Source organism: Bubalus bubalis, chromosome 5 (assembly GCF_019923935.1).
Source record: "Bubalus bubalis isolate 160015118507 breed Murrah chromosome 5, NDDB_SH_1, whole genome shotgun sequence".
NCBI lineage: Eukaryota > Metazoa > Chordata > Mammalia > Artiodactyla > Bovidae > Bubalus > Bubalus bubalis.
The window spans coordinates 62,125,810-62,151,815 of record NC_059161.1 but is presented as its reverse complement, the minus strand read 5'-3'; the positions used below and the strand labels follow the sequence as shown (position 1 = coordinate 62,151,815).

The 26,006-nt window shown below is 36.9% G+C and overlaps 1 protein-coding gene across 1 annotated transcript in view; it reads right to left on the bottom strand.

The window, feature by feature from the left end:
* Window positions 1–26,006, bottom strand: part of USH2A (usherin) — a 940,802-nt gene that overhangs the window by 217,842 nt on the left and 696,954 nt on the right. Inside the window, exons 50-52 of the mRNA XM_044943197.2 lie at window positions 22,560–22,758; window positions 18,721–18,889; window positions 9,264–9,485 (exon numbers count right to left, since the gene is read on the bottom strand). Of these exons, the coding sequence (XP_044799132.2) occupies window positions 9,264–9,485; window positions 18,721–18,889; window positions 22,560–22,758 (590 nt within the window). The remainder of the gene's footprint in view (window positions 1–9,263; window positions 9,486–18,720; window positions 18,890–22,559; window positions 22,759–26,006) is intronic.

Sequence of the window (26,006 nt, the reverse complement as noted above, 5' to 3'; positions counted from 1 at the left end):
CCAGAGTTTCATACCCAAGACTGCATGGACAACACGGATAATAGAACTAAAGCCATCTGTTCCAAAGGTACGTCATCATCAGTTCCTCTTGGCTAACAGAAAATCTTGTCCTTTCAGCATGACAGAGAGGCTTTAATTTTCATCTTTTAATATGAAGGGGTATAATCAAGTCAAACCCAAGACTGATGGCACAAATGATAAAACCACATAAGCAAACACTATGAATAAAAAGAGTAATAAAGAGGTTGAAAATATAGTCAAAGAAAATGCTTAAGAATACATAGCCACCGAAATGACGAGCATGACTTTCATCCCGAGGTACCTGTATAACACTCCTACACAACTCATCTGCCCAGAGAGAGCACTAAAAACATAAACGCTACCCCAGCACTTCTGTTCCAACAGCATCTGTTAATTCACTCCATTTATAAAATACATATTGACAAAGACAACTGAACTGGGACCAGGGAGATTTGATTTGGTGTGAGAAAGTCAATTCAATGTGATTTTGTTAAAGGGCTCCTGCAGGCAAATAAAAGAGTTTAAGTAATAAAGTACATAAAGAGATGTTTTATGAGCCAGCCTGGTCTCGTGGCAGGCACACAATGCCAGTCAGGGAGAGAGGCCAGGCTTAGGAACAATATTATGAGATCCAAACCCTCATGCAGCAGGTATGGTGCTGCTAGGTTGAGGAGAGAAAGGGCCATATGGATATTCTGGAAGGTCATTGAGGTCATAATCATTAGGGGCGACAGGAGGGAGCGGCAACAGAGAGAGGGAAAAAGACATGTGGAATGTGTCTATTTTCAGTGAAACCTGCAGGGAGGTCAAGAGACTAAAAAGAGATTTTTTTTTTCCTTTTTAAAAGGCTCATTTCTTCAGTCCACCATGATTACTAGAGTTAGCAGAACAGTCGAAGGTCAGGAGGACTGTGAAACTAATTTTGAGTCACAGGAATTGAGGAATGTCACAGTTTGCTTAAGAAATATTTGATTAGTATGGGTATCTTATTGAAATTTGGGGATTGTGAAGTTTAGGCCCATGAATGGACTTCAAGGGCATGTGAAATGTCAGGCAAAGTTTTGGGTGTATCCTACATATTACTATTTGAAGTGAGGGTATGCCATTTTCAAAAGACTCTACCAGGAGTGTACAACATTCAAAAGACTCAGAAACTTGTCCTAGTGGACAATCTATGCTTAGGAAAGGTACTTTTGGCAAGAGTGTTTTAACAGACTTCAATTTGCTTTTGTTTTTGGCAATAGTGTTTTAAGGGACTTACCTTTCTGTCTCCTTCACATCCATTTGCCACTCAAATCTGATTTATCTCAAATCACAGTTATTATTATCTCATCAACTCTTCCCTGAGTACCAAACAAGGTTCAAATCCTTTTGGCTCTTCAGGTTTATCTCCCTCTATTTGCTTACACACTGTGTCTACCTCCAATTAAACCCACCTGCTCACCCCTACCTAGACATGCTTTACAGGCTGCTAATTTCACACTTCAGCTCAAGCTACGCCCTCTACCTGAAACATCCTTCTTCCATCCATGCATCTTAAAATCCCACTCCTTGTTTGTGGTTCTGATTCAGTAGTTTAGCTTTCTTCATCACTTTGGATGGAGTGATCACTCAGTTTTAAGATTATGCTTATATATTCATCCTTCTCATATGCCTATGTTTAACCATACAGGTAATTTTCTCCTTGATTAGATTGCAAGTCCTTAAGGATAACAAAAGAATCTTAGCCATTTTATACCCACAAAACACTGAGAATATTTTGAATATAATCACAACACAATATAAATTTATTGAATGAAGGAATATGGCAGTTGACTGAAAATAAAAACAATAGAAGAACAACAATGTTAAAATGAAACAGTGCTGCTGTTTTAAAACTCTGGCTCATTATGGTATTGGGGGGCAACACTTTTGCATCCCCACTTCTCTACAACAATGGTTCTGTCTTTAATGGATCTGTTTTCAGCTAACTCATCCAAAGGAATAAGAGTTACTCAACTGATCAGTCACAGTTCAGGATAACTAACTAATGGTCATGATTTCCTAGCAGAGTAAGCCTTAAGGCATTAGTTCTTAAAGTTTGATGTCAGGAGCCCTTTATACTTTCACAAATAAATCAGGATTACAAATCGCTTTTGTTTATGTGGGTTATATTTGCTGATATTTACTAGATTAGGTCCCATCACTTCATGGCAAATAGATGGGAAAACAGTGGAAACAGTGGCTGACTTTATTTTCTTGGGCTCCAAAATCACTGCAGATGGTGACTGCAGCCATGAAATTAAAAGACACTTACTCCTTGGAAGGAAAGTTATGACCAACCTAGACAGCATATTAAAAAGCAGAGACATTACTTTGTCAACAAAGGTCTGTCTAGTCAAGGCCATGGTTTTTCCAGTGGTCATGTATGGATGTGAGAGTTGAACTATAAAGAAGGCTGAACACCAAAAAGTTGATGCTTTTGAACTGTGGTGTTGGAGAAGACTCTTGAGAGTCCCTTGGACTGCAAGGATATCCAACCAGTCCATCCTAAAGGAGATCAGTCCTGGGTGTTCATTGGAAGGACTGATGTTGAAGCTGAAACTCCAATACTCTGGCCACCTCATGCGAAGAGCTGACTCATTTGAAGGGGACGACAGAGGACGAGATGGCTGGATGGCATCACCGACTCAATGGACAGGAGTTTGGGTGGACTTCGGAAGTTGGTGATGCACAGGGAGGCCTGGTGTGCTGTGGTTCATGGGGTTGCAAAGAGTCGGAGACGACTGAGCGACTGAACTGAACTAGATTGGAGCTTAATACTGAAATGTTTGAAATAGGTATTCATTAATTCACCTAAAATAATAATAAATGTATAACATATTAATATAAGTATTTTTGAAAAATAAACGTATTTCCAAACTGAGAAAAATTAGCAAGAAGAATGACATTGTTTTAAATTTTTGCAAGTCTCATTAACATCTGGCTTAACAGAACTACCTAAATTCCCCTGTTTGTACATTCAACTTCTGCAATAATGCCCATCAACAGATGAATGGATAAAGAAGATGTGGCATATATATACACAATGGAATGCTACTCAGTCATAGAAAAAGAATGTGTTATTTGCAGTAACATGGGTGGACTTGGAGGTCATTATACTAAGTGAAATAAATCAGATGAAGAAAGACAAACACAGTATGCTATTATTTATACTTGGAATCAACAAACTAGTGAATATATAGCAAGAAAGAAGCAGATTCACAGATACAGAACAAATAAGTGGTTACCAGTGGGGAGAGGGAAGGGACAAGAGGTAAAGTAAGGGTAGAGGAAGTGACTTAGCAGCAAGGGTAGAGGATTAAGAGATACAAGGCACTATGTATAAAAATAAGCAACAAGGATAGATTTTACACCATAGGGAATATAGTCAATATTTTATAATAACTATAAATAGAATGAAAGTGAAAGTGTTAGTTGCTCATTCATGTTCAACTCTTTGGGACCCCATGGACTGTAGTCTGCCAGGTTCCTCCTCTGTTTATGGAATTCTCCAGGCAAGAATACTGGAGTGGTTAGCCATTCTCTTCTCCAGGGCATCTTCCCGACCCAGGGATCAAACCTGGGTCTCCTGCACTGCAGATGGATTCTTCATTAATTCTTTACTGTCTCAGGCACCAGGGAGGCCCATAAATAGAATACAACCTTTAAAAATTGTAGTACTTTGGCCACCTCATGCGAAGAGTTGACTCATTGGAAAAGACTCTGATGCTGGGAGGAATTGGGGGCAGGAGGAAAAGGGGACGACAGAGGATGAGATGGCTGGATGGCATCACTGACTTGATGGACGTGAGTCTGAGTGGACTCCGGGAGTTGGTGAGGGACAGGGAGGCCTGGCGTGCTGCAATTCATGGGGTCGCAAAGAGTTGGACACGACTGAACGACTGATCTGATCTGATCTGATATTGTATACATACAACATATAATATTGTACATCAACTACACTTCAATTAAGAAAACCAGAAAACTCTTCTGCAGTATTGCATGTCATGTAATCTCTGGACAGCTCCACTGTATAGTATGAGAGAATGAAGGTGAATAGGTTAGTATGCAATAGTTTAGCATTATTATGAAATTAGTTTTGATCTCACCTTCAGAATTCCCTTGGCCATACTTTAAAAGCTGCTGCTTTAGAGCCTAGCACACATTCACAGCACCTTTTCTTCTAACTTTGGCACATGTGTGGTGTGCAGTCAATCGTTCTCTTTTTTTCTGGTCATCCCAAAAATGTTTGTAACTTGGTAGTTACTGGGTCTGCCCATCTGTTCTGATAAACATGGTTTGGGTTGGAGAGTATCCAATGCTTGTTCAGTTATCAGAACGCTCATAAAGGTTAAGAGCTATGGTTTTTCCTGTGGTCATGTGTGAATGTGAGAGTTGGACTGTGAAGAAAGCTGAGCGCTGAAGAATTGATGCTTTTGAACTGTGGTGTTGGAGAAGACTCCTGCGAGTCCCTTGGACTGCAAGGAGATCCAACCAGTCCATTCTGAAGGAGATCAGCCCTGGGATTTGTTTGGAAGGAATGATGCTAAAGCTGAAACTCCAGTACTTTGGCCACCTCATGTGAAGAGTTGACTCATTGGAAAAGACTCTATGCTGGGAGGGATTGGGTGCAGGAGGAGAAGGGGACGACAGAGGATGAGATGGCTGGGTGGCATCACTGACTCGATGGACGTGAGTCTGAGTGAACTGCAGGGGTTGGTGATGGACAGGAAGGCTTGGTGTGCTGCGATTCATGGGGTCACAAAGAATTGGACACGACTGAGCGACTGAACTGAACTGAACTGATAGGGATGGAGTTAGCAACACTTCTTAGTCATAGTGGCAGGAGATTCACAGGCAAATCTCCTAGCCTCCCTTGCATTTAGGTATCTATAGATAGCTGAGTTTCAATAAACTGTTAATTAAAGTATCTGCTATTCCTAGGTCTGGCCAATAAAAAAAATACACATCTGTTATTTTATAGTTTTTCCTTCTTATGATTGCAGGAATGGATACAATTCCCAGGTAATTTGAGACTCTACCTGTTGAAAATAGCAGCACTTTCAACAATCAGAACAACTGTGGGAAAGAGAGCTACCTGGATGACAACATTCACATCACAGTCCTATTATATGGGAAAGAAATGAACCTCCATGGTATTTGAACCTTTATAAATTTTGAGATTCATTTACAATAATGATGACTGATACCTGAATACAGCCACTGACTTGACGTGTGATTTGGAAAAAAGTTTTAAACTTCCATTAGAAATACTTCTCTTTCTTCATCTGTAAAGTGGAGATAATAATAGTACCTATCTCATAGGGTTTGCTCTAAGGATGAAACATGTCAATGTATATGAAGCACATAGAACTCAGCTTGGCAAACAGTGAAAATGGAATGTTGCCTACTTTTTCATATTGTAATATTTTTAGGTCTTTATTGAACCTGTTACAATATTTCTTTTTTTTTTTTTATGTTTTGGTTTTTTTGGCCATGAGGCATGTGGGATCTTAGTTCCTCTGCCCAGGGATTGAACCACTGCTCCCTGTACTAGAAGTCAAAGTCTTAACCACTGGGCCACCAGGGAAATCCTTGCTATATAATTTGTCTCCTGTTCTTTGTGTACATCTTTTAGCCAGTAAACAGTACCTTGGAGTTCCTTGGACTGCAAGGAGGTCAAACCAGTCAATCCTAAAGGAAATCAACCTTGAATATTCATTGGAAGGACTGATGCTGAAGCTGAAGCTCCAATACTCTGGCCACCTAATTAGAAAAGATCCTGATGCTGGGAATGATTGAAGGCAGGAGGAGAAGGGAATGACAGAGGACAGGATGGTTAGATGGCATCACCGACTCAATGGACATGAGTTTGAGTAAGCTCCAAGAGAAGGTGATGGACAGGGAAGCCTGGTGTGCTGCAGTCGATGGGGTCACAAAGAGTTAGACACAACTGCTGCTGCTGCTGCTAAGTCGCTTCAGTCGTGTCCAACTCTGTGTGACCCCATAGACTGCAGCCCACCAGGCTCCACCGTCCCTGGGATTCTCCAGGCAAGAACCTTGGAGTGGGTTGCCATTTTCTTCTCCAGTGGGTGAAAGTGAAAAGTTAAGTGAAGTCGTTCAGTCGTGTCCAACTCTTTGCGACCCCATGGACTGCAGCCTTCCAGGCTCCTCCATCCATGGGATTTTCCCAGCAAGAGTACTGGAGTGGGGCAACTGAGCAACTGAATAACAACAAGCAGACACTAGGCTGGATTTCTTGACTATATTTAGAATACTAGTCTCTTACATCTACTATCCATGGAAGAAATTTCTGAAATGACTGTGCATCTACATTGGACACTTGTGTATGTATTATCTGATTTAATATAACATTGAATTTTGAAGATCTTGGGAGGTTGGTTTTTCCTTTTTGTTTTTGTTTGTTTTTGCTGGCAAAGTCAAGTTTCTTGTTAGCTTATAGGACAGATCCAGAGGTAATCCTTAAATTCATCAGGTCAATGAAAATGTCATAATTGAAATCTAATTCTGTTGTATGTAGGACAACTATTCACTCTTACTATTTTCTGGACAGTTGATGGAAACCAACACAGTGACATATGACTATCAGCCAACTTGACAGCATATATATTAAAATCCTCCTCTAGATATATCCCACTGGTTTGGATTTTAAAAATGCCTAAGATGGATACAATTGTGGATCCAGAGAGGTGATCTACAACTTCACAGGATAGTAAATGCCTTGGAAATACCCTTGATAGCTATTCAGAGATAAAAATAAATAACCAGAAGTCAGTTTTTTTTGTTGTTGTTGTTCAAAGAAGGACATTAGTCCTTCCCACATTGGGAGGATTGAAATTTAATTATGAATAATTAAATTTATTTTTAATTTAAAATTTATTTTAATTAAATTTAGCATTTCTTATTTATATAAGGGCTACCCAAATACTGAGAGTCTATATTCTTAATAAGGGGCAAGATTTTGGTATAGCCAGGATTGATACTTTCAATAATTTTGATTAACTTCATTATTGAAGAGCTCCTCTTAATAGTTTACATCACTTAAAAGTGATGTTCTAGTTTACATTAGAACTTTATAGAAAAGAGAATGTATACAAGAACATGGTATTTAACAATAAAACTATAATAATTTAAATAATTGTTACTTGTATTATGGATTTTTTTGAAAAGAGAGGAAATTATAGAAAGATAGTGGAGAGTTCATAGTTCATCTCCATCAAGATACTATGATGGCCCGAAATCTTAACTTGGAGGGGCTAGACTTCCAACACGTACTAGTTGTAGGGGTAGATTTACCTTAAAGCTCAGGAAACTTGATCTTCAAGGTCCTTTGCTTGCATGAGCCCCTTCCAAGGCAATCATGGTTATACATTTTTATGAAATTTGCAAATGTATGATATATAACTACAATTTGTTTTGGCCACTGTCTCTTGCCCTTTTAACTTGCCCTCTGTTATATGTGTCCTCATATTGATTAAGACTGGGGTAGCCATGGACCTTTTTGAGCTCAAACCAAGGGGAAGTTGAGTCTGGGGAATAGTTTGGGTTCAGTAGCTAATATGATTTCAATCACTTTCTTGGATGCTTGGGGCTGGTGCACTGGGACAACCCAGAGGGATGGTATGGGGAGGGAGGAGGGAGGAGGGTTCAGGATGGGGAACACATGTATACCTGTGGCAGATTCATTTCGATATTTGGCAAAACTAATACAATATTGTAAAGTTTAAAAATAAAATAAAATTAAAAAAAAAAGTTGTCAAGGCTTAAGTATGTCATTTTAACCACAATTTGGAAAGATAAGTAATGCGAGAAATCACAAACTTTTAATTTGTATGCATGTAAAGGAAAGGTTTAAAGAAAGATCAGATAGAAAAATTAATATGAGACAAAAGCTATAAAAATGAACAATGGAATCAACTGAAATATTCTGACATCAAGAAGAAAACTGTAACAAGATAAATTTCAAATCATACCCAAAGTAGGACACTATTAAAAGAAAATGTTGGATCTAGGATTGACGCAATGCATAAGCAATTTGATTACTTTGATCATACAAATTATGAACAGAAATAACTCATATTGGAAAAATCTCAACTTCTTACTCATTTGTAGATAAAACAATGGCATCTATGACAAAATACAACTTGTAAATTCAGTCATACAGTAAGGATATCCATGAAAACTGGTAATGATACTGTCAAGTCAACAAATAGCTAAGACGAGTCACTGCAAATCACCTTAAGACAAAATGAGTTAAAACGTCCTAAAACCTTAAAAAAACCTGGGTAGGTATTTCTCCAAATCTGACAATAATCAAACATTTCTATAAAATTATAATGATGAGTTGTGAAGCTTAAAGTCACTTCTATAAACTTAAAATCATTAAAAAATAGTTTGATCAACTATGTAACAGAAAAGAATGAATTATCTATTCTTTCTAGATAATATCTTTCTATTCTCTCTGGATAATTATAGTACAAAGCCATTTTTATATGAAAAGGTGACCAAGAGTGTAATTTAAACATGTCAGGGGGAAAAAACAGAGATGCCAGAAGCTATATAATTAAAATTATAATTCTTATATTTGCTTTGTCTTCATCATTTTGTTTTCTTAAAGACCATTGCCCCGATTTTATACCTTTCAGGTGCACCCAAATCTAGATCTGACTAAATGTGTAATCTTGTGCAAATGTCTAATCTCTGTACCTCAGTTTCCTCATTTAAAAACATGAATAATAATAGTAACCATTTTGTAAAGATTAATTGAGGTAATAATGTATAAAACACTGGGCATGGTACCTCCTAGGTAGTAAGTACTCAATGACAATGATTGCTATTAATGTTAATTTAAAAGCTATACCAGAAAGGGAGTAAAAGAATTTGTACACAACATCATCAGTAATAATTTGTACCTTATCAGTATTGCTGTGAATTATTCTCTTGGTCCAGAACCAATGCATTCATGTGTTTGTTTGCTTTTTGGTGGACATGACAGAGTTTTGGTCTGTTTTCATGAAATACATCACATGCACATAAAAATGTGAGATTACATTTTTATTTATTAGTGTGTAGTTAGTTGTTGCATCAGATGTAATTAAAATAAACTTTCATTACTTATTGTTTTATATCTAAGGCAAATCTGTCAACTTCTGTGCTTCACAGATTCTCTGTTTACTGAACAGTAGACAAGGCTCCCTTACCTGGAAGGCGACTGTATACCACACCCTCTTCCTCTCCCCCACAGCACTCGAAATCTTTGCTCACAATCTGTCCACCACAGCACTGCTGGCCATGGCCATCACCGAGCCTCCCAGCACAGCAAAGCTGCTTTCCTGAGGTGGAGTACGGCATTCTGCCACAGCAGGAGTTGCCTAGGCCAGCGGAAACCCGATTGTGCTGTTCATCTGGACAACATACTTCACCTGTCAATTTAGGACAATAACCATCATTGCATGAGTTAAAAAAATATGCTTTGACTCACAACGAAATGTTATCACAACGATCTTGCAGATGCCAACCACTTGACAGGATATTGTCATACCGGAGACACAAAATCTCAATACAACTTCAAAATTTTTACATTAAGGGGTATGAACATTTTTGCACTGAAGGTCTATAAACATGTTTCAGTTTTGCACTGAAGGTGATACACATATATAAACAAACATGTTGAAGGTGTATAAACATGACATACACATATGCCAACTTAGAGGCAAGGCTATGTTGCCTATTTTCTCTCTGACTGCTACTACATGAGCACATGAAGTTCTGGTGACATGGATTAAGTGGCATTATAAAAAAGATCTGTGTACAAATACTCTCCTATCTATTTAGTATATTTTTTTTGGAAAAAAAAATTTTTGGATGGATTCAGAAAACAATTCTTGATCAATTCATATTGCTTTTGACTACAATTTACTTAATCAAACTATATTTATTTAATCAAAAAATATTTCCAGTGAAAAGGTTAATTAAGTGAGAGAAGGTAAAAATACTATATTCAAGTCTGCATATTAGTATTTTGCTGAGCTATGGTGGACACTGAATTTCACTGACATAGTTACATCTACATTTACCCTTCATGTGATATTCTGGGAAACCTGAGATAAGAATAAAATAATCTTTTGCATAGTGCCTTGGGATGAAAGGATTCAAATACTCTAAATATCAGTAGTGTGCTTTTTTTTTTTTTTTTTTTTTTGGTATGAAGCATTGTCTAAAAGATAGGAAAACTTTAAAGACAGAAAAAATTTTTAATGGATTATCTGAAGGATATCTTAGAAAAGACTAATAAGAAATTGGAAGATCGGAAAATTGAACTTCATCTTCCTTTTGTATCTCATGACGAATTCCGAGTTGACCTCCTTCCTAACCCCCTGAACCTTGACCTTCTCTCCCTTTTGCCTTACTAATTTTCTCCTTTCCACATCTTCATCAGACCCTTTTCTCTTTCCTCCACTGCCTCTTCTTAAACATATCTTTATCCCTGGACACTATTCCTTCATTAAATCTTATAAGGTATATGAATATGATGGCCATCCTGGCAGGTTTTACAAATTTAAATCAAGGTCCAGAAAAGATTTTCATAATGTAAATAACTTGCCAAACCTTCTTAAGAAAAAGCACAAGATCCATGAAGAATTAAGGATTGCCTCAGAAATTCATCCTTGACTCCCTGATCTCTGTCAATTAGCTCATCTTTTTATGAAGCCAGGATATGCCAAAACTTGGTTAGTAAAAGCAATATGAACTGCTAACCAAAATGATATTTAAAATGGGACATTATTTAACTATGGGCAGATATATAAAGAGCACAAAAATAGGACAAGAACTCTTAGCAGTTATCCCTGAGGTCTTTCTTGTCCAAAATTTATTGGTCAAAAACCCATCCCACTAGATGAAATGGACAAATACTAGAAGCATGTAACCTACCAAGACTAAATTATGAAGAAATAGAAAATCTGAATAGACTGATAGCTAGTAACATGATTGAATCACTAATCAAAACCTCCCAGCAAAGAAAAGTCCTGGACTAGATGGCTTCACTGAAGAATTCTCTCAAACATTCTTTCTTTCTTCCAGTAGCACATTCAAAGGATTATACAACATAACCAAGTGGGATTTATTCTTGAAATGCAAGGATAATTCAACATACAAAAGTCACTCAGTAACCATATTAGTGGAAGGAAAGAAGGAAAACACATGGCCATCTCACTTGTACAGAAAAAGCATTCGACAAATTCAAAACTTTTCTGTTAGAAAAACATTTAAAAAACCAGAAGTAGAAGAGAATACCTCAACACAATAAAAAACACGTGAGGAAACCCTACAACTAATGTTATACTCAAGAAATCATTTCCTCTAAGATCAGAAAGATGACAAGGATCTGATTTTCACCATTTCTATTCAACATAATATTTAAAGGATAACCAGAGCAATTTGGCAAGAAAAAGAAATAAAATGCATCCATACTGAAATGGAAGAAGTAAAATTTATCTCTGTTCACAGACAATGTAATTTCATGGGTAGAAAACCCTAAAAATTTCACACTCAAAACCCAGTCTGAACTAATAAGAGAATTCAGCAGAGTTGCAGGATATAAAGTCAACATACAAAATATATATTATAAAAATAAAAATGAAAAATTTGTAAAGGAAATTTAAAAAACAATTTCATTTACAATAATATAAAAGCACCTAAGAATAAGCTTAATCAAGGAGGTAAAGGAAATGTAGAGTGAAAACTATAAACTGTGGCTAAAAGAAATTAGAATTAAATTGGATATTCCACATTCAAGGATTAGAAGACCTGATATTGTTAATATGTCAATATTATACAAAGTGATCTGATTCAATGCAATCCCTATTAAAATCCCAATAATACTTCTTGCAAAAATAGAAAAATCAACCTTAATATTCAAATGGAGTCTCCAGGTACCTCAGATAGCCAAACAATCTTAAAAAAGAACAAAGTTGTCAATCTCACATTGCTTGATTTCAAACCTTACAGTAAAGCTACGGTAATCAAAATGATGTGATCCTAGTACAAAGACAGACATATAAACCAATGGAACCAAATAGAGAGCTCAGAAATAAAACCTTGTATATATAATCAAATGATTTCCCAAAAGGATGTCAAGACCATTCATTGGGAGAAAGGACCTTCTTTTCAACAAATGTCAGTGGAAAAACTAGACATCCAAATAGAAAGAATGAAGTATGGCAAAACCAATACAATACTGTAAAGTAAAAAAAATATATATATATATATATATAAAAGAATGAAGTTGAACCCATATCTTACACTACATACACAAATTAAATACAAATGGGCCCAAGACCTAAATGTAAAAGCTAAAACTATACATTTTTAAGGGGAAAACATAGGAGAAAAGTTTAATGACATTGGCTTTTGCAATAATTTCTTGGATATGACACCAAAAGCACAGGCAATAACAAGAAAAATAGATCATTTAGACTTCATCAGAATTAAAAAGTATTAGGCATGCAAAGACACTATCAACTGATTAAAACCACGACCCATAGGAGAAAGTAATTGTAAACCATATATTTAATATGGTACCAATATGCAGAATACATAAAGAACTACAACTCAACAGCAAAAACAGAATCCAGTTAAAATATGGGCAAAGGATACATATAGGCTTCCCTGGTGTCTCAGATGGTAAAAAAATCCGCCTGCAATGTGGGAGACCTTGGTTCAATCCCTGGGTTGGGAAGATCCCTTGGAAGAGGGCATGGCAACCCACCTACTCCAGTATTCTTGCCTGGAGAATCCCCATGGACAGAGGAGCCTGGCAGGCTACAGTCCATGGGGTTGCAAAGAATCAGACACAACTGAGCAATTAAGCACACACACACACACACACACACACACACAAAGGATACATGTAGACAATTCTCTAAAGAAGATATATACACACACACACACACACATATGACCAATAAGCACAAATAAATTCAATATTATGTGTTATTAGGGAAATGTGTATCAAAATCATGAGATACTATTTCACACCCAGTTATGGTTACTATAAAAACAAAACAAAAACAGAAAACAACAAGTGTTAGCAAGAAAATGGGGAAGTTTGAACCCTGTGCATTGCTGTTGAGAATGCAAAATGGTGCAGCTGCTGTGGAAAACACTATAGCAGTTCCTCAAAAAATTAAACATAGAGTTACCATATAATATAGGAATTCCATTTTTGGGTATATAGCCAAAAAACTGAAAGCAAGGACTTGAATAGATAATTGTATAGCACTGCTTACAACAGCCTTATTCACAACAGTCAAGACATGCTGCTGCTGCTGCTGCTGCTGCTAAGTCGCTTCAGTCATGTCCGACTCTGTGCGATCCCACAGACAGCAGCCTACCAGGCTCCCCCGTCCCTGGGATTCTCCAGGCAAGAACATTGGAAACAGCTCAAATGTCCATCCTCAGATGAACAGATAAACCAAATGTTGTAAATACATACAATGGAATATTGTTCAACCTGAAATAGGAAGGAAATTCTGACATGGGCTACCACATGGATGAACCTTGAAAATATATGAAATAAGCCAGTCACAAAAAGACCAATATTATATGATTCTACTTATATGAAGTACCTAAGGAAAAGGAGAAAGGATTTACTGTGAACAGTGAAGTTACTGTATTTGTTATGTTTTTCTAGGTGAGAGGTTTCTCCTCTCTGATCTGCAGTGTAGTTCCCATTTCTTAAATCTCTACAGCTAGAGAATGTGCAGTGTCCCTTGTTGGCAGACTTTCTTTACCGTAATGTGTCACGTGGTCCAGGGGCACCATCAGTTAATTAAACATCACTTAGGACAATGGTGGGCTTAGAAGAACAGTGTATATACTTATATTGGGGAAAACCAATCCTTTAAAAAAAAATCCACTTCTGAATATAACAAATATCAATTGGATATTTCAGTCATATTTCCCTGAATCCCTCAGAATGTTATGCAGTTACTGACAGAAGAAAAGGCTTCATAAAAAGAGGTGTGGATTATATCAATGAGAAGTAAAACTGATTTTTTTCCCCTCAAAAAAGGGCTGTTAGACATAAGATACAAGGATCAGTCACCTTCTCATTAACCTCTCAAAATGAATCTATTTCACGACAGGCTTGAAAATGTTTTCTCTTTAAAAGCTACCATGCAGTCTTAACAGTTAATTGTTATTCTTATCAAAGAATGACCCACATTAACATTTAGCATGAGGTCATTAGCATATTTATAAAAAAAAGGGGAGTGGAAGTGCATTCTTTTCTCTGCTGCTCTTTGTTGTGGGGTTCTATGGAGGAAAGTTGTGAGAAAAAAATGAAGTCAACATTATTCATCAAAATGAGGTAAATATTATTCACCAATATTTCAGACTTGTCTAGAAATATCAAAATGCCTAGATCTGTCTGTCTTGAACTGGCAGACTACTGAGTGAATTTTAATTACATTGAAATATAAGATAGTTTGGGGCTTCCCTGGTGGCTCAAAGGTGAAGAATCCACCTGCAATGCAGGAGATGTGGGTTTGATCCATGGGTTTGGAAGATCCTCTGGAGAAGGAAATGGCAACCCACTCCAATATTCCTGCCTGGGAATTCCCATGGACAGAGAAGCCTGGCAAGTTACAGTCCACAGGGTCGCAAAGAGCCAGACACAACCTAGTGACTAAAACCACCAAATAAGATGCTTTGGGATCAACATGTTTTTCTTTCATGATGTAAACAGTGTTAAACCAGGTAATAAAGACCACTGGCTGAAGACTGAGGTCACAATATAACATCTTCAATTAGGTACATTGGTATTAGTGATTGGAGCAAAACATTCTCTTTGATTATCCCGTAAGATTGCATTTTTTTCCTTTGATATTAAGGTAGGCATCCTAATCTTCTGAAAAATTAACCACTTAAAAGATCTAAATGTGGCCAATACTCAACAGAAAGGCTTGCATAATATCAATAAATGATCTTTGAGCTTCCAGGACTTATTTAATTTTTGGAACTTCTTTGGGGGAAAAAAGTTGAATTTTATTTGGAAATAAAATAAAAGTACATTGTTTTTCTTAGTTCAAGATCTGACACTTTGTGTCAGGATTGAGAAAAATGATGGGCAAATCTCCTAGGTGTTCATAGCTTTGACAAATATAACCAAGTGATTTTCATCAATTTTAGGCAAACTGGATATTTTTCAGAGTTGGGACAGTTCTTTGCAAATTTTAATGTGATTGGAGATGAAAATGCAATTAGACCATTAAAAAGAATACATTTGAATCAGTTCTAATGAGGTGGATGAAACTGGAGCCTAGTATACAGAGTGAAGTAAGCCAGAAAGAAAAACACCAATACAGTATACTAATGCATATATATGGAATTTAGAAAGATGGTACCAATAACCCTGTGTATGAGACAGCAAAAGAGACACTGATGTATAGAACAGTCTTATGGACTCTGTGGGAGAGGGAGAGGGTGGGAAGATTTGGGAGAATGGCATTGAAACATGTAAAATTTCATGTATGAAATGAGTTGCCAGTCCAGGTTCGATGCACGATACTGGATGCTTGGGGCTGGTGCACTGGGACAACCCAGAGGGATGGTATGGGGAGGGAGGAGGGAGGAGGGTTCAGGATGGGGAACACATGTATACCTGTGGCAGATTCATTTTGATATTTGGCAAAACTAATATAATTTTGTAAAGTTTAAAAATAAAATAAAATTAAAAAAGAAGAATTACTCTTAGAGAAAATAAGTCTTATGGTTGACAAACCTTTGTCAGAGTCATAAAATGTTAATAGGCCTTCTGGCCAGAAGATGATGTAAATCATCTAGACCATTTGTATACGATAAATTTGAAGAAAAGTAACCCTGGTTTTGATAAGGATCAAAGACTGCTGACTTTGCATGATTTCACACCCCCTATTATCCTCTACGTGCAACTTATGGTTTAAAAGCCCCTTTAGAAAATAAAGCTACAGGCCTTGCTCGCCAAAAAAAATAAAAATAAAAAAAGAAAATGCAATTAGAGAAAAACCTAATATGACCTATTGGTCTAAAGAATGGGAAGGACGGGACAGCAGAAAATTTTCATCTCACATCTGTGGTTGTAATTTTCAAGGCTTTTTTTTTTTTTTTTTTGCAAAGGAGGAAAAATGTGAAATATAGTCGAAAGTTCCCAAAGTGCAAATTATTTTGAGAGAGCATAAAGTATTTGACAGTGTCTGATTGGTTGCCTAACATTATGACTTGTAATATAACAAAGTTAAGACTTTAATCCTTGGTTACATCACCATTGTGTTTTCTTACTTGGAAAATCCAGTTGATTAAGAGTTCCTTAATTATGAAAGTATTTTTTTGCATAATAATTAGAAAAAATAGTACTTTTACAAAGAATTACGAAAGCATCTTTGTGGAAGAATCATAAATAATAGTACTTTAACAAAGGTAGGTTTTCAAAATTAATTAATCTATGTGAATCTAGGCATGTTATTGATTCTTTTTGAACCTCTTTCTATGTTTGGAAACTTTAAATAAAATACCAGTGTCCTACAGTTGTGAAATATATATATGGTATCATATTATAATTAAAATCTTGAATACAGAGCCTGCCAGATGCTTGTTGTTTCGCAAATGTTTTATAAATGCCAATTGTTGTCTTTATTTTCAGTTATAGTCATTGGACACTGTTTTGTGTAGTTGAATTTGGAAAATGGCTTATTCAGTCAGCTGATAGGATAGAAGGAAAAGAAGGTGAGGAGGGAAAAATTCCTGATTGCTACTCTTTACTAATCCCACCTTGCTCTGCCAGGTGTAGAGTAACAAGGGGTACTAACAAGGGGCTAGCCTCAGATAAATGGAATTTGTGGTAACCATCCACCTAAGAACAATGTCATTCCAATCCAAAAGAAAGGTAATGCCAAAGAATGTTCAAACTACCACATAATTGCACTCATCTCACATGCAAGCAAAGCAATGCTAAAAATTCTCCAAGCTAGGCTTCAACATTACATGACCCAAGAACTTCCAGATGTTCAAGTTGGATTTGAAAAGGCAGAAGAACCAGAAATCAAATTGGCAACATATGTGGGATCATAAAAAAAGCAAAAGAATTCCAGAAAACCTCTACTTCTGCTTCATTGACTGCATTAAAGCCTTTGACTGTGTGGTTCACAACAAACTGTGGAAAAGTCTTAAAGAGATGGGAATACCAGACAACCTTGCCTGCCTCCTGAGAAACCTGTATGCAGGTCAAGAAGCAACAGTTAGAACCAGACATGAAATAACAGACTGGTTCAAAATTAGGAAAGGAGTATATCAAGGCTGTATACTGTCACCCTGCTTATTTAACTTCTATGCAGAGAACATCATGCAAAGTTCCAGGCTGGATGAATCACAAGCTGGAATCAAGGTTGTAAGGAGAAATATCAATAACCTTAGATATCCAGGTGATACAACCCTTATGGCAGAAAGCAAAGAGGAACTAAAGAGCCTCTTGATGAAAGTGAAAGAGGACAGTGAAAAAACTGGCTTAAAACTCAACATTCAAAAAATGAAGATCATGGCATTTGGTCCCATCACTCCATGGCAAATAGAAGTGGGAAACAATGGAAACAGTAAGACTTTATTTTCCTGGGCAACAAAATCACTGCAGATGGTGACTGCAGCCATTGAAATAAGAAGACACTTGCTCCTTGGAAGAAAAGCTATAATCAACCTAGACAGCATATTAAAAAGCAGAGACATTACTTTGCTGACAAAGGGCCATGTAGTCAAAGCTATGGTTTTTCCAGTGGTCATGTATGGATGTGAGAGTTGGACCATAAAGAAGGCTGAGCACTGAATTGATGCTTTTGGACTGTGGTGTTGGAGACGACTCTTGAGAACACCTTGGGCTGAAAGGAGATCAAATCAGTCAATTCTAAAGGAAATCAATCCTGAATATTCATTAGAAGGACTGATTCTAAAGCCGAAACTCCAACACTTTGGCCACCTGATGCAAAGTTCCAACTCATTGGAAAAGACGCTGGGAAAGATGCTGGGAAAGATTGAAGACAGGAGGAGAAGGGGATGACAGAGGACAAGATGGGTTGATGGCATCACTGACTCAATGGACATGAGTTTGAGCAAGCTCTGAGAGATGGTGAAGGACAGGGAAGCCTGGCAAGGTGCTGTCCATGGGGTCACAAAGAGTGAGAAATGACTGAGCAACTGAACAGCAACAATAAGGAACAATGCATGCACTGTTCAGAATGGAAATGGAGAAAATGGAGAACAGTTTCATGGAGTGATATACCAAGAAATTCAGAGTTTAAGATGAAGTACTCAGCAATGTGGATAAAGTCACAAAAAAGGCAGTTATCCAGCTCTCCAGGTATATTTCTTTATGTAGTACATATAACAAGTCCCTTGTATTTCCTCTTTGCTTTGTGCTTTGTCTTGCTTATATTTAAAGAAAGCTGAAACAAGAAATGATATCTAAAACCAAACACTTGCTATGTGTTAGTGGCTACTGTTAGGATTGTATTTTTTTTTTTTTTTTTTTTTTTTGGTGGGGAGGTACTTAAAACAATTCACTGACATAAGTCATGTGTTTGCTTTTTCTAGATCCCAATATTACTGAGTACACCTGGAAATGATCCTCACCTGGTAGAATTCTAACATAATACCCTGAGCAACACTGATGATTTGGTTGTGTCTCTCGTATGCGGCCACCACAACAAACTCCAGTTGAGTTCAAAACAGATGCTATGTACTTCTCTTCACAACAGGCATGTCCAGGCTGAGGGTCATAGAGAGATCCATTACAACAAACCTGGAATTTGAGAATCAGGTGTAAAATAAATAGTTTTATTAAGAGTATTATACCACCATATCTTATGTGATACTGTTATTATCTAACAAGGCCTTGACCTTAGATCAAATGTAGCATATTTCTGATAAAAATTCAAAGGTTTAAAAAATACATATTCTGAATATCATTCAAATTCTATCATTGCAAGTCAATACAATGTAGCTTCTTTTAGCCTTCAACCATGCATTGTGCTCTATTATAATATGCTATAATTATGAATTATTTTTTGAATGTCAGTGCTTTGAAAATCCCATGTTCAGAGGAGACTGGTAGGCTGCAGTCCAAGGGGTCACGAAGAGTCGGACACGACTGAGCGACTTCACTTTCACTTTTCACTTTCACACATTGGAGAGGGAAATGGCAACCCACTCCAGCGTTCTTGCCTGGAGAATCCCAGGGACAGGGGAGCCTGGTGGGCTGAAGTCTATGGGGTCATACAGAGTCGGACACGACTGAAGCGACTTAGCAGCAGCAGCAGCTTCCAATGTGAAGATGATTTTGAGTTGCAAATGAACAATTTCTTTTGTATATATGTTTTTATTTTAATGATTTTAAATTTATTTTAATCATTAAACATGATTGTTAAACAGCACCACATCTATGGAAACCTGTCTCTTATTGGCCTTTTTTTTAATACCTTGCATTTTCCTTATACTAATTTATATGATCACTTATTGGTGAACCCAATCTTCAGACAAGGCAACCTCAACAGTGTCCAACATTTATATATATATAAAATGTATGTATATATGTATGCTGCTGCTAAGTCGCTTGAGTCATGTCCGACTCTGTGCGACCCCAGAGATGACAGCCCACCAGGCTCCCCCGTCCCTGGGATTCACCAGGCAAGAACACTGGAGTGGGTTGCCATCTCCTTCTCCAATGCATGAAAGTGAAATGTGAAAGGGAAGTCCCTCAGTCGTGTGCGACTCTTCGCGACCCCATGGACTACAGCCTACCAGGCTCCACCGTCCATGGGATTTTCCAGGCAAGAGTACTGGAGTGGGGTGCCATTGCCTTCTCCTGTATATATGTATATATGTGTATTTATGTATGTATGTATATATAATATGTATACATATATGTATGTATATGTATATACATGTATCTATATAAAAGGAAATTTATATGGCAATTAATTTTGAAAAGCCCTTTTAACAATGTGTTTTCTCCAGGAGCTGTGGAAGAAATTCTGTGCTCGAACAATCAAATAATTACTTTGCATGCTCACTTGAGGTCTGAGAGACTGACACTCTGTATCTAGAGCAAATGAGACACTGAACAGTGCTGAGATGTGGCCTCAGAACCTATACTTGGCATAAGTTACATTAACTAGACAGATGCTTCCTGTGGCAGACAAAAATCAACCATTGTTTAAGAGGAGCTTCTCTTTTTCCTTTTTGCTCATTGCTACTGCAGCCTGCACCAACATTTGATTCATGCTCTACCCCAAGGGAGCAGAGTATGGAATAACTAAATCTGAAGGCAAGCCTAGTACTTCATTCATTTCTCAGAAGTGGCCAAAGAGCAAAGAAACTGGGCAGAAATCTCCTTCTGTGGTTCCTCAGGTAGCCCTGGTAAACCAACTGGAATAAGTTGGTTTATGTTGTTTAGTTATCAGCAATGAAGATTCAAAATCAGTCTGATTCCAAGGACAAATTGCATGACTCCTTTCTTTGATGCCACATTCTGAGTGAAAAGTAAAATTTCAAATTACGCTCCATTTTAAAGTACTAAGGAAAAACTCTTTGTGTTTATTTGGGATTTAGGAATGGCGGTCATTTCTGCTTGCAGGGTAAAACGATACACACATTCTTCTTGTTTTATGATCGTAACCTAAAATTGTGCCATGCGTTGTATAATCTTAAAGCATCTATTAAAGTTCCATTCACATACAGAGTTCTTGGACACCAAAGCACATCCTCCAGTCTTTTCCTTCAGAGTCTCTAGGACTTACCATTCTTTTAAATATTCAAGTATTTATTCATCTGATTTCCTTCCATATGTTCATTGTCAATGCCATTCTCAGGCTCCTTCAGTCACATCAAACTTATGCCTTTTTTCTAACACACTCGGGTTTTGATCATCGAGGGGGCCCCAAAGGGAACATTTTCAAGAAATGATTACTTTTGAGGTGTTTGCCCTCGAATGGAGTATTTCTTAATCTTCTAATTTAATCTTTAAATTTATTGGCTGAGAAAACAATTTTAGTAACTTGAGCTGGAAAGGTGTAGCTAATATTGAAATAGGCAGCCTGTTCCTTGCTCTAGGTTTTCCAGAAGTAATTCTGTAATCTAGTGATTCTCAAAGTGAGGTCCCTGGACCAGATGGAGGAGGCCTCACCTGGAAACCTGTTAGAAATGCACATTCTTATGCTCTATCCAAGACTTACTCTGGGGGTGGGACCTCCAGGTATGATACTCACTGGAGTTTGAGATCCATGGCTGTAATCAAATGGGGAAGCTTGTATAATTATTACAGATGATTCTGATGTATATTTAGCCAAAAGGCTCTTAGACTCACAAGAAGTCTATTTTCTACATCCCTTCAGCCTCTCACCCAGGAAATACATATTAATTATTAACCGCAGACAGAAATCTATGAACAAATTTTTTTCTCTTGTGATTGTAATTGACTTCCTTTATTCTCTTTCACTGACAAAACCTGCATGTGCCCTTAATCCTGAAAACAAAAGTAAGACTTTGTCTAATGCATCAAAGTTTTCTTTCTCTTGGAGAACGTTTTTAATAGGAAAATTTATTCTAGCATATTTTTCTCTCAGAAATCCTAAATTTCATTTCATTTTATGAAAGTATATTCACCAGATGGCACACATTTAATGGCTTAAAATGATATAGAACTTGGGCTTAATGACAATTCTGGAGCCTAATGTCAAAAAAAAAGTATAGTTAGTAACTACTAGTTTTATAACATTTCTTAGATAAAAACTGCTTAGCCAGTGTCAGCAATAATAATAAGCATTTTGATCCATCTTACTTCAACAACTCACTTCCTTAATTTCTGAGTCCTTTTGCAGTGAATCTTTTGAATTTCGTATTAGCTTTAGTCATTGCATGTGTGATGTTGTTGATAAATAGGAATATTATTTCATTATGTGAAATCCTATCTTCAAACTAAGGATTTTCTGCATCATTTGTCAATAAAAACCATTTATAAACTCCTCTGTCTAGCTGTATTATTGATCTGATTCTTAAACTGAAACTAATATGAACATTAATCTGTAAATGGCCATAGTTTAAAAATATTTCAGACAAACCATGAAAGGTCCGGCTCACAGTTACTCATCAGTGCCATGTAAACCAGCCACTTGTAGCTGAATGAATTTGTTGTAAAGAATATTCAACTCATTCAATCAAGCACAAATTTGGGAGGTTCCTTATCATTTCAATAAGCTCATTTTTTTCCTATGAAGATGATGAAAAATGAGAAGGCTAAAACGCTCATGAGGAAGATGAGATTTTTATAGGCATCCTTTCTTTCCCACGGGGTCTTCTTGTTAGACTAGTGGAAATACTGAACATGATAAACCATGGTTTAAGAAGCAAGTGATTTCAGCCCAGAGAATTTAGTGGGAAAAACATATTTTACTGACTCATTTGAAAAGATTTACCTTAGCCTCAGGGGAGTAGCACCTGGTTCCACAAAGAAGTTCATGTTTTTGACATTCCACTGCCTTGCAGAGTCCACCAGGGTGGTCCTGCATTAACTTCTTAGTTTTAGAGCATGGACGCCATGTTTTCCGCAAGAGATCATATCCAAGAATGATGCCACTTGGCCTCCCTGGAGACATCCATTTAATTTGAAGGGATCTGCAATGGACAGAATAATCAATAATTCTAAAAAAAGACAAAATTTGACTTTGCTGCTATCAGCCTGATCTACTTTTCAATTAGTCTTCCAGTTTGGTCAAAAGGTCTATTTCATCAACAACTTCCTAATGAAAAAGCCGAAGCAAAAGAATATATACACTCATATGCTACCAGCATAGGCTATGTTTTGAGAATCAACCAAAATCATTTACGCTCTTGGGAGAATAACACCATGACAAGAGTTCAGTGGTCTCCCACTTTAAATTTCAGAGGCAAAAAAAATGTATCATTGTTTGTGGCTAGTCAGTAAAATCAACAGAAAATTTTGATTGATAAGTAAAAATAAGACACAAATAATGTGATGTAGTACATAGGATGGGCTTCCCAAGTGGCAGTAGTGGTAAAGAACCTGCCCGCCATTGCAGGAGATGTAAGAGACACAGGTTAGATCCCTAAGTAGGGAAGATTCCCTGGAGGAGGGCATGGAAATCCAGCCCAATATTCTTGTCTGGAGAATCCTATGAACAGAGGAGCCTGGAAAACTATAGTCCATAGGGTTGCAAAGAGTTGGACTGAAATGACTTAGCAGGCACACAAAGTAAATAGCATGGAAATTACAATATGCAGCAAACTTAAACCCTACTCACAATTTCTACTCCTTTGCCTTCCTTCTCTCAGCTAGGACTAGCCATGTGACCCTCTGTTGCTCAAAGAGATGCAACGAAAAGATGTTAAGAGTCAAATTAAGGTCCCTAGGAAATTTTATCTTCCTTGATGTGGCTGTGGCCTTTTCCCCTTTTCTTTCTTTCTGCTGAATGTGATGTCTGAAATTTCAGCAGTCACTTCAATTATCTTGCAATCATTTGAGAAAGGCCATGCAAAGCACAAAGATGCCCCTGAGGTATCTGGTATAACTGAACCAATGCCAACAACAATCTACCTCTAGAACTACTTACTTGAGCCTCTACTGTTGGTTATTTTGTCCCATAGACAAAGTGCATGACCAAATTGATAAAATATTTTTATCAGTTGATAAGTTAACAGTTGATAACATTTTTCAATAAATTTATCAACACATAATATTTATACATTTTATCAACTGATATAATTGATATGCTCCCTCCAAATATACTTTATCTTAATTTTTGACTCACAAAAACAGATTTAATTTTCCAATAGTTCTTTATATACCATGATCAGATATGCTTTGTGGTCAGAAATTCAGGAATTGGAGATTCCCATAACAAACTTCTTTATATCACTATATTCTTGAAGATGTTTGAGTTTTAAAACTTGAGCCACAATGTATTCTAAACATATAAGCATCCTTTTTTTTTAGTGGTTTGGTAAACAATGGAGGCATAACATCATACCAAAACTGCATTTTCAATAATCTATTAGTATTTCATCTGCTGTTCTGAATGAGATCATAGCATCAAGTTTTCAAAGAAGAGTCAATCTGGAATAAAATTATTTACTCTCAGATTAATGTACAGAACTTTATTTTGGCACTTACATCTACTTGTCAGAATGATTCAGCCTAGATGACATACCTGTACTATCTTTAGTATTTTAAGACGATCTATAAACAGAAAGTAAAGATTTTAATAAAGCCCCAGAGATTTTGATAAGGCATATTTTTGCAATTTAGCAGGGTAAAGAAAGGCTACTATCTGCAGAACATCTGGCAAATATAAAATAATTACTTTTGCTCTTATTGTTTTCAAAAACAGGAATGGAACTCTGACATTCAAGATTGATTTTTATAATTCTAGAATCTTCAACCATAACATAACCATTATGGTAACCATAACGGTTACCATAACCGTAACCATTCATACATAGTTATAGGTTAGCTTTACCTATGAAACATTTCAATAACTACTTTGAAGAATAACAAGCACATGTGAGCTTAGTCCTTATACTCAAGCAATATTAAAATATTATCATAATAACTTATGTTGACTATCATTCTGACATTGTGTCAAATAATATTTTTGTTATACTTTCCATTTGAAGAAAAAGTGTGTCTTTACAGGCCAAATTACTGAACTCTATCAGAATTCTAAGTGACATTACATATTAGGAATTCAATTAGGCCCAAACATTTACATTAAAAAGCAGCAGTCAAGATAAACCTTGACATTTTAATAGACTGCTGAAAAAGAAAAAAAAGAAAATTATTTCGTTTTCTTGGAGGTACAAACATAACACATTCACTAATAAGACTCTGTAGATAAGAAATTAATGTCATCTATGAGAGAACAGTTTCATAGGTGACTTGTATATTCACCATTATTATTCTAAGGTCTTTATACAACTCTCAAAATTAATTCCACATTTTTTCAGATACCTCTTCTGTATTCATTGCATAACCAGCTACAGAAAAGACTACCTTTAAGTGACATTCAAGGGTCTGACTTATCTACAAACGCTGGTAAACTAGCAAAGTCTGGAAAATACCATTTCTAGTCAGTGTAACTTCTCTTTTTTTGCACAGCATAACCAGGAAGAGAGACCACCTGTATTTTTAGTGCTAGCATGAAAAGTTTTGATGTTGAGGATCTGAGTTAGGTACACTAATATATGTGATCAAAGAAAAATAGGGGCCTTAGCACCTGTTCAACTCTCATTGGAGCCCATGACAGTGACACTGAAAAAATCTTTTGGTTCGAAATGAAAGACATCTCTGAGAAATACACACATTAACTGGATTAATGGCTCTGTTGCTTTGATGTTGGAGAGTAAAATAGAAGGAACATTCTTAAACCATATGAATTAATGCGAAATATTAGGGAGACAATCTGAAGTTTGTCTTTTACAAACAATTTATCTATAGAAAGAAAGGAAACAAAGTGAAGTTGCTCAGTTGTGTCCGATTCTTTGCAACCCCATGGACTATAACTTACAGGCTCCTCTGTCCATGGGATTTTTCAGGCAAGAGTACTGGAGTGGGTTGCCATTTCCTTCCCCAGGCAAGAGTACTGGAGTGGGTTGCCATTTCCTTCCCCAGAGGATCTTCCTGACCTAGGGATCAAACCCAGGTCTCCCGAATTGCAGGCAGACGCTGTACCATCTGAGCCACCAGGGAAGCCCCAATTTATCCATGCTGCTGCTGCTGCTAAATCGCTTCAGTCATGTCCGACTCTGTGCGACCCCATAGACGCCAGCCCACCAGGCTTCCCCGTCCCTGGGATTCTCCAGGCAAGAACACTGGAGTGGGTTGCCATTTCCCTCTCCAATGCATG